The following is a 10,611-nucleotide window of genomic DNA, read 5'->3' as shown; positions in this document are numbered from 1 at the left end:
AAGATTAATGCTATAACTACTACCTACCAGCCTTCTACCCTAATTTCTGTTTACCATAGCCTCCAATTCCAAAAATCACAACTTCACAAACTAAAATTTTCAAATTTCAACTTCAAAATATATGGACAAACAGGAGCTTAAGTTGCAACAAAACTTAGAAAGAAATTAAAAAAAATGAATCTTGAAAGTATGAAAAAAAAGTTTACTCTCTAGAAGTGAGGCCAGCAACAGCAAGAGTCCTTCCTTGAGAATCACCTTGAGCCCTAACAAGCCACCAATCTTTCAAACACACCTGTTTGTTTATTTTGTCAAAAAGAAAAAAAAAAAAAAGCAAAATTTAGGGAGTTTGAAGAATCAATATTTTAAGGGACTGTTTAGAAGGAAGAAAGATATATACTGACTGTTGGGTGAAAGCAAGATTTTGAAGAATTGTTGCTTTTGGGTTCTGGAGATTCCGTTGAAGGAGAAGCCATTTTAGTGGTATTCTCCTTTCTCTTGCGCGGGAATGTCATTTGCTACTATAAGGCTTGTCAGTGTCTTTCTGTCCCCAAAGGAGAAAATTGAAGGAAAGGTGTTGCTTAAAGGTGACAACTTTGACAAGGGATGGTCAAACACACTTCAAAATTATACTCATTAAACTAGAATGGGATTAAAATTTAATCAAATCAACTTCTAATATTTCTTTAAACTGTTTTTTGATAGTTGATAAAATAAAAGAATATTTAAGAAAAAAAAATAAAAAGGGAGAAGCTGGGTACTTAGCTTTTTGCTTTTTAAATTAAAATTTTTTTAAGATTGATTAAAATATTTATCTTTCTATCTCTTATATTTTTCTCCAATTACGACAATATTCAAAATTTGTAGCCTTTTTAAATATATTAATTTTTCTTTCTTTTCCTTTGTTGCTTCTCTTCATCTCTTTCCTCCGATTTCCTCTTTGGGTGTGTTTGGTATGATGGAAAATATTTTTCATGGAAAATGTTTTCTTGAAAAATGTTTTCATGGAAAATAAGTTGATTTTCTACTCATTTTCTAATGTTTGGTTGGTGAGTGAAATATTTTTCGGAAAATATTTTATTGTGCTTGGTTGGTGAGTAGAGAATATTTTTTAGAAAAATATTTTCTAGTGTTTGATTGGTGAGTGAAATTTTTTTTTAGAAAATACTACTAATTGTTAACTAGTATATGAGTGACTCTAACAACTCAACAATTTGTAAGAAATAATTTAGCATAACAAATAATATCAATATCGAATTCTAAAATACTACAATCACTAAATTTAAGCAACTATTAATTAGCAAATATAGGAGACACTTTTCAACATTTTGTCAGGACAATCTCAAGATACTACAATCAATAGAAATATAACGGAACGACAAGCTAATTCAACCTCGTGAAACAAGTTACATTGATGATAAGATAAAATATGCAATTAGCAAAAGTAACATAGGTAAGTCTCTCTATGATATGAAAATAAAAATACATTCAACGAACATTGGAAATCAAAAAAATTTGGGTTTCACTTTTTTTATTTCAAAAAGTGAAAAATTGAAGCAAAACACAGTGAAAAATACTTTTGAGTAATATAAATTTTTGAGAAATATAAATTTTTTGAGTCATGTGAATATGAGTATTATTGGGGTGTAAAAAAGGAATGGGGTGAGGTCATAAGTCTCATTTGTCATTTTCTGGAAAATGACTTCTCTTGACCCATGAGGGAAATCATTTTCCATCAAATGGAAGAAAATAAGTTGTTGTGAAAAATATTTTCCCAACATTTCATTACAACCAAACAAGGAAAAATTGGAAAACATTTTCCATCATACCAAACCCATCCTTTATCTTTCTTCTTTATTTTTAAAAATTATATATAATTCAACTTATTTATGGTGCTAACAGTTTTAAGGACATTTAAATTATTTTAATAATAAAAAATATTTAACAACACTTATTTATCAAACACATCAACAATCTTTTTGTGATTTCAGCAATCTATCAAAACACATATTTACTTAATTTATAAGCATTTATTTTCAACTTTTAAGCGCATAAATTAAAAAAACTATTTTTTTCATCATATTCAAACAAACTCTAAGTCAATTGGGGACTTAAAAGATATTTTTAAATTTTTTTAATCTTTTAAAAAATATAAAATAGCCCACAACCCATTTAAAGCAACATCAATTCAGCAGTTGCAATTTTTCAAAAAGATTGATCCCCTCGCACGTCTCTCTCTCAACCAAGAACTCTAACAACTGTTGTCCTCTTTTGACAACAGATCACGACTTTTCAACCTTCAAAGACTTCTCAACTTTTGGAAACCTTAAATTTGACTTGTACATGTTTCTTCTTCTATTCTAACCATCAATTTCTCTCTCTTCCTAGGTAAAGGCTTTTTGCTTTAGAAAAAAAAGATTTTTTAGTTACGAAGAAAAAGAAGAACTTGAATTGTATTCTCTTTTAAGTATGAGTTAATAATTTTGAAATTTGATGCTTACGAAAGAAAGAGAAATCCAAAAAAATTTAATTTGTGGTATTTGTTCTCTTAATATGATGGTTGATGTAAATGTGGTATCTTTTTGAGTGAAATTTATTTTTTGTTGTTGTTGTTGTTCTTGAACATTGTTGTATAAACAAGAAATTTTAATTTTAATTTTTTTTGAAGACATTTGTTGTGACAAAACCAACAACGGTTGAGATTCTATCATAAATTTTAGTGAACTCGTGATTATATTTTGTGTTCTTAAATAGGTTTGAAAAGTTAAAATTTTCAACTGAATATTGTTTGTTCTTAAATAACTGTTGATTTTGGTTAGGTTGTTGTATTGGTAAATGTTGGTGTTTGTTGGTATTGTTGGTGTTATTGGTATTGTTGGTGTTCTTCGTTATGTTGGTGTTCTTGGCATTGTTGCTTTTATTGGTGTTGTTGATGTTGTTGGTGTCGTTGTATTGATAAATATTGATGTTGTTCTTGAAAATTATTATTCAAGCGGTGATATGACTTGTTGTTGGTGTTCTTGATGATATATATGCTAAAAATATTGTTAATATCCCAACAGATGTGTAATGTGTTGCAAAATAAAAATATGTTGAAGTATATTAAGCATCTATTGCGAACAACTATGCCATCTATTGATTTACTATTTTTATTTTTTCCAACAAATGACCCATCTATTACAACAGATAAGTCATCTATTGAAAAAAAATCAAAACAGCTCTGTTATTGTTTTTATTTTTTTCAACAAATGACCCATCAATTGCAATAAATCACTCATTTGTTGCAAATATGGATCATTTGTTGAAAATATTGTTATACTGTGTTGTATTTGTTAAATTCACTGTTATCCTTTTTCAATGATACACAAATCAATTATAATTTTTTTTTAGATAAAATAACTCCCCCAAAAAATAAAATGAATCAACTCCAAAGAAAGAAAAAAGTAAATTTAGGCTACATTCACCACTAAATGAGCTTGTTATACAAACAACATTTTAATTAGAAGCAGAAGTCCCTTCTCAATCAGCTCTAAATATAGAAAAAGAGAAGAAAAAGAAAGAATGAAAATAAAGTAGAAAAATGTGAAGAATCTAAAGATTGAAATAAAGATAAATAAGGAGATGCGAAAAGTGAGGGAGATGAGAAAGATAAAGATGGAAAGGAAATAGAGGAAGTAGATGTAGATAAAGAAGGGGATGGAGAAGATGACGACGAAGAAGAAGATGATAAAAATAATGAAAAAGAAGGAGAGGAAAAATAAGATGAAAGAAGATTTTGACTGTGATAAACCGTAACGAAATATATTTTATGACTTTTGAGATAATCATCGAAGAGGGAGTCATGAATATATATGATGAAAATAATTCAGTCTTTGAAGATGTAGCTTTCTTTTGTCTAATGGAATGTGTCTTGAAGTTATTTATCAAGTTGTCGAAGCAAAGTGGCATGTTTGATCACTTGTCAGAAAAGCTACTCAATGAACAATGAAATTTGATGGGAGAACATTGAATCTCGCCAAATATAAATTGGTCATGTGTGCGCATCATACTCGTTTGCCTTCATAGAGCATTTGATAATCTGGATCGATGTGACGAATTCAGACACTTTAATGTCTGATAATAGTATTTCAAGGATGCAAGTTGTATGGACTGTTGGTGTAGTATGCAAGAATTTGGATCCCTAGTCAAATAATTTATAATTTATGATGGCTTTGATTTTTATGTAATTGTTGGTTTTGATAACATAATAATTTTTATAATTTTGTTAAATTATTTAATGTAATTTGTGATGGCTTGAATTTATTTTTTGTTATGAATTTTATTTTGTTATGAATTAATTTTTAGAGTATAAATTTACAATATTATTTTCTACAAATCTAATGCAATAGATATATATTTGTTGGAAAAGATCAAACAATTATAAACATCTATTTCGGGAGATGAATAATATGTTTGATTATTTTCAACATACTCTATATATATCACAACAGATGATTAATTTGTTTCAACGGATGAATAATCTGTTGGAAATAATCATAATAGATATACATATCTGTTGCAGTAGATTACTAATATGTTTGATTATTTTCAACATATTGTACATATGTTGCAACAGATGAATAATTTGTTGAAACTAATCAAACAGATATAGACATCTATTGCAACAGATATACACATCTGTTGCGGCAAATGAATGATATGTTTGATTATTTTCAGCATACTCTACATATGTTGCAACAGATGATTTATCTGTTGCAATATATATTTAATCTTGTGAAACTAATCAAACAGATAAAGATATTTGTTATAACAAATATAAACATCTATTGCAACAAAATTTTAATATGTTTGATTATTTTCAATAAACTCTACATATGTTGCAGCATATGAGTAATTTGTTGCAATAGAATATAAGTCTGTTGAAAATAATCAAACAAATATTTACATATGTCGCAACAAGTTATAATCTATTGGAACAGATTATACACTTAGTTGAACATGTAATTGCAATCTAATTCATTATGATTAAAATTGAAGGTATTAATTGATAATTAATTATAGTTAAATAACTTTGTTTGTAACTAACTATAATTCAATAAAACAATCACATCAAATTAGTCAGCTGATTACTCCATATAGATTGAATAAACTTAGTTGATAATGTAATTACTATCTAATTCACTGAGAATGCAATTGAAGTTATTAATTGATAATTAATTATACTTGAATAACTTTACTTATTACTAATCATGATTTAATGAAACAAGTCGCATCAAATTAGTCATTCGGTCACTCTATTTAGGACTATACACTTAGTTGAACATGTAATTACTATCTAATTCATTATGATTGTAATTAAAAGTATTAATTGATTGTTAATTATAATTAAATAACTTTATTTATTGCTAATCATGATTTAATGAGTAATTAACATCAAATTAGTCAATTCACATTACATTAGTCAGCCGATCAATTTATTTAGGACAAATACACTTAGTTGAACATGTAATTATTATCCAATTTCATTGAGAATGTAATTGAAGTTATTCATTGATAGTAATTATTGTTAAATATTTTTTTTTGTTACTAATCATGATTTAATGAAGCAATTCACATCAAATTAGTCAGCCAATCACTCCATTTAGGACAAATACTCTTATTTGAATATGTAATTGCTATTCAATTTATTAAGAGTGCAATTGAAGTTATTAATTAATAACTAATTATAAATAAATAACTTTATTTGTTACTAATAATGTTGGGAATAATCAAACATATCATTCATGTGTTGAAACAAATGTCAAACATATGTTGAAAATAATCAAATATACTAGACATTTGTTGCAATAGATGTCTAATATGTTCGTTTATTTTCAACGTATGAGACTCATCTGTTGCAACAGATAAATATTATGTTGCAACATATGTAGTTTATATTGGAAATAAGAAATAATCAAACATATTAGATATTTATTGCAACAAATATCTATATTTGCTTGATTATTTTCAATAGATGTGTATATCTGTTTGATTATCTCCAACACATGAGTTATCTATTACAACACATGTAGTTTATGTTAGAAATAATCAAACATATTAGAGATCTGCTACAACAGATATCTATATTTATTTGATCATTTTCAATAGATAAGTCGTCTGTTGAAACAAATGAATAATTTATTACAATATTTGTAGTTTATGTTAAAAATAATCAAACATATTCGACAACTACTACAACAAATGTCTATATCTGTTTGATAATTTTCAATAGATGAATCATCTGTTGCAGTATATGTAGAGTATGTTGAAAATAAACATATTAGACATCTATTGCAACAAATATCTATATCTGTCTGACCATAACTAAATATATATTTTATATAATCTATTGGAACAAGATATAACATATATTGCAATAGACGTTGTTCTTACACATGCAACAGTTGTTGGGCCATAAATAAAAATATATTTTACATAACAAATAAAAAAATAAAAAATTACACAAATACACAACTTATGTTTTCAATATTATAAAAAATCCCAACTTTCTAAACATATTACAAAAATCCAAACATATACATAGAATGTTATGTATATGTGGGCTATGTTATGTATATTAATAGGGAGAGAGAGTAAAGTAATTAAAAAAGTGGGAGAGAGTATAATTACTTCCAAAAGGGTTGGTATTTATGTTATTTATACATAAAAAAAGTTCATTAACATATCATACATCACCAATTAAAATTATCAAGTTAGTAACAAAACCAACAACAACACTAATTACTATTAAAATAATTATGGACCATTTCGATTCGGACATGTAATTCTTTTATGGTCAACTATCTTACATATGGAGAACTTACTTTTTTTAGTTGAAAATGATTCCCCGACTCCACTCCTCCTCTTCATTTGACTTCTTCTCGTTAGTAAGATCCTTACATGAAATCCTTAAAAACACCAACACCACAGATTGCACCAAGATACTGCATCACTATGTAGAAAACAACCTTAGTCAAGGATAATTTTCTTGTCAAGAAAAGTCCAAAGGTCATTGTTGACTTGATATGTCCTCCTGTTTGAATGAAAACACACAAAATTCAGACAAAGAAAATATACCAATGACATGTTTTGAACCTCTAAGACAGAAAAAGATTGGATCTTTTAGTTGACCATTCTAAAAAATTCATAAATATTGCTCCTAGCTGATAAGAGTATGGTGTACAAAATAAGTAAACACAATCATAAGAAAAAGGTCATATTTAGTAAAATAAGAAAAGTTAAAAGCTTTGAGCAATCTAATGACTAAAATGAAAGGAAAACTTCATTTTTATACTTTGGATACTAGAAAATAAATCAATAACATGTTTAAATAGTAAAAAAAAATGAATATTTTAGTTGATTATACTCAAGAATCACAAATCTAGTTGACAAAAGTATGATGAAGTCCAATAAATAAGTCATGTGTCGTGACAAATGACTTACCTGTTGGATACACATTTAGAAACAGAAGACGAATCCAATAGGTAAGTCATCTATTGCAACAAATGAGTCATCTATTACAACAGATAACTCATCTGTTGCACTAGATCGATGACTTATTTGTTGGATTTAGCTTCTGATTCTATATCGGCTTTGTCAGCTACTATAACATGTATTCAATAGATAAGTAATTTTTTGCAATAAATGATTTACAGATGATTTTTCTGTTAGATTCATCTTATGTTTTGTCCAAGAAATAAAAGTTATCTAACAACTAAGTGATCTGTTGCAACAAATTACTAATCTTTTGGATTCACTTAAGACTATATTGCAACAAATTTTCTATCTATTGCAAAAAATGACTTACCTATTAAAACAACCTTAAAAGTGATGAAAACTATCCAACAACTGTTGTAATTGAACACAATAGTTGTTGATATGCTACTGTAAATTATTGAAAAAAACACTAGATATACACAGATGAAAAATTGAACTAAAAATTATTATCACCAAAATCACATATAAAGTAATGTCTTGTGATATACGAACAAAATTTGATCCAAAACTTCAATCAAGAATAAGAAAAAGCAGTAGCAGCAACAATAACAACAACAACAATGGAGATGAAAAAGAAGTAGTAACAATAACAACAACAACACCAATAATGGTGAGAATAAGAAGAAGAAACAACAAAAACAACAAAACAACAAACCACCAATTTTCCCCGCTCTTTTTTTAGTTATAGTTAGGGTTTTATAAGATGAGTCAAAGTGTAAAATAGAAAACTTGAGTGCAACTCCCAAACATGAGTCAAAATGTAACATCCTAAAAATCCAAGTTAATATTAGAATCATACTTCGAGTTTATGCAAAATTAAATATCATATTTTCATAGATTTGTAAGTGATTTAGACATATATTAAGGCCCCAAATAACTCCTAGATTATAGACAAGTCAAAATATTCCCTACCGATTGACTTTGTGTGAAGAATATTGCTATACTCAGCTTTAAATGAGCATAAATTTTAAAGTACCAAGTACTTTTGATCTCCAAACCTACCAAAATATAGATAATTTAATTAACATTCCAACGCCGCCAATTTCACCTTAATTTGATATTGGAGTAAAAAGTTATACCAAATTACTTAAGCATTGTCAAAGCGTTAGTGACAATGACTCTTGACGACAACTCGTTGTTAGACCCTACGAGTCGTCAGGAGGACTCGTCGTCACAAAAGTGGGGATCAAAATTTGGATTCCTTAACTACGGATCAAGCTATGGCTCGTGGCCAGACCCTATAAATCATAGCCTAAGTCGTCGGGACTGCTTCCAGGAGTTTTCTAAATGATTTTGGAGGGGTTGTTTGGTGTTTTCATACCATTTTAACTTCAAAACTATGTCATTTAAGCAATCCAAGACTAACACTCATAATTTTTCCATTCCTTAAAATTCATTCAACACTTACAGATTTTAGAGATAGAAAGGGGCAATTTTCCTCTCTAAGGAAGAAATAGGACTTTTCAACTTTCGGCTTCAAATCCAAAGATTTCTTTAAGATTTTAAACCTCAGGTATGTGAAATTTCATCAATGGGTTTCCTTCCATCCATTGAGTCTAAAATATTACTCAATTTCTCAAGTTTAATATACCCTTGGGTTTCCATGGAAAGCATGAATATCTTAAGTTTTTAGTTTATTTCTTTAACTAAACCATGGATATATGTTTTCCCATAAATTTGAGCATCTTTCCATACTCAGAATAATAAAATCTCATTATATTAATATTTTGATTTTTGGGCTTGAGTTATGAAATTTCTTATTACGTTCAAATTTTAATATTGTCATATTTAGTTGCATTCTTCAGAGATGGTGGATTATGAATACCCGATGACCTAGAATTTCATGCATATACTTATAAATTTTATATTCTCCAGCTTATATGTTATTGAGTACTTTCAGATTATGCATTTGTTGTTGATTTTTAGAATATTATTGTTATTGAACATTTTCAGTTATCAGTGTCATTCAATTGGGAGTAGTACTTAGCATCGAGCGAACGTAGGAATGGAGACTCACCTGTCAATTAGGTTGAGACCTTTAGTAGAAGTCCCTAAGTTTCAAAACTACGACGCCACTGTAGGTTATAAACGGTCACCCGTCAGACCAGGATTGACACCTTAGTCCTTTGGGACATTAGTTTAGTGAATCAACGTTAGTCAGTGTTCATACCCTTGGTAAGGTACTGAACACTCATCCAAACTGGGGTTACAGGTTGGAACTCAGTTAGCTCAGGTTGGGGTATGTCGGTTAATGATAGCTCCCACAGTCTACAGTTCATAGTTCAGCTTCAGATATTCGTATGACCTTGTATTTAGTTGTTCAGCTAATCATACAATACATGTTTATTACTTGGTCTTGCATAAGTTCACCATTTACATGCATCATGTTCAGCCTATATCATTTATTTCCCATCTTACATACTCAGTATATTCAAAGTACTGATCGCATATGTCAAACCCCTTTTTTACCTCCGAAAGGATTCAATTTTAAGTTTTGAAAGGGGTTTTTATTATTAAAGTGACCAAAGATTGAAAATTTGTTTCGAAAAAGGATTATTTACACTTTATATTCAGAGTCGCCACTTGACATAATCCGGTGTGCCAAGTCACCTTTGAAAGATTTTTTTCGAAATGATTTGACTCTTTAAACTGGCTTGCGAACAGAGATTCCGGCTAAGGAATTCTGTTGATCGAGGGGAAGGTGTTAGGCACCCCTGGTCCCCTGGTTTAACCACGATCACTTGATAGAGCGTATCGGCTAATTTGACATTACAAATGCATAAACCACACAAAGCACACAAAAATAATCAATCACTTAAACAAAATAAAAACAATCCAAAATTTAGTATCTAGTCCAATTATACAGTCCAAAATAGAAAAAAAATGAGAAAATATAAATCCTATTCTAACCTACACTAATCTTATCCTACGCTCCAATGCTTTACCTGATGTCTCGGGCTCGGACATCTTCCACCAACATAGTGCATCGGGGCATTCCCCGATGAATAAATACATGAAACTTCGGGGCATCCCCTAGCCAAATGAAGACATTTCAATCGAAAGCGATAAACTAGAAAA

At 28.9% G+C, this 10,611-nt stretch overlaps 1 protein-coding gene across 4 annotated transcripts in view; it reads right to left on the bottom strand.

Annotated features, from left to right (window-relative positions):
* The window catches only part of LOC107842982 (kinetochore-associated protein KNL-2 homolog), a 12,772-nt gene extending 12,164 nt beyond the window's left edge, over window positions 1-608 (bottom strand). For all 4 annotated transcript variants that reach the window (XM_016687093.2, XM_016687094.2, XM_016687095.2 and 1 more), the window contains exons 1-2: window positions 402-608; window positions 207-292 (exon numbers count right to left, since the gene is read on the bottom strand). In XM_016687093.2, the coding sequence (XP_016542579.2) occupies window positions 207-292; window positions 402-512 (197 nt within the window). In that variant the 5' untranslated portion in view covers window positions 513-608. The remainder of the gene's footprint in view (window positions 1-206; window positions 293-401) is intronic.
* Window positions 609-10,611: the final 10,003 nt, after the last annotated feature.

Source organism: Capsicum annuum, chromosome 9 (genome assembly GCF_002878395.1).
Source record: "Capsicum annuum cultivar UCD-10X-F1 chromosome 9, UCD10Xv1.1, whole genome shotgun sequence".
Taxonomy (NCBI): Eukaryota; Viridiplantae; Streptophyta; class Magnoliopsida; order Solanales; family Solanaceae; genus Capsicum; species Capsicum annuum.
This window is presented reverse-complemented; position numbering and strand designations above follow the sequence as displayed.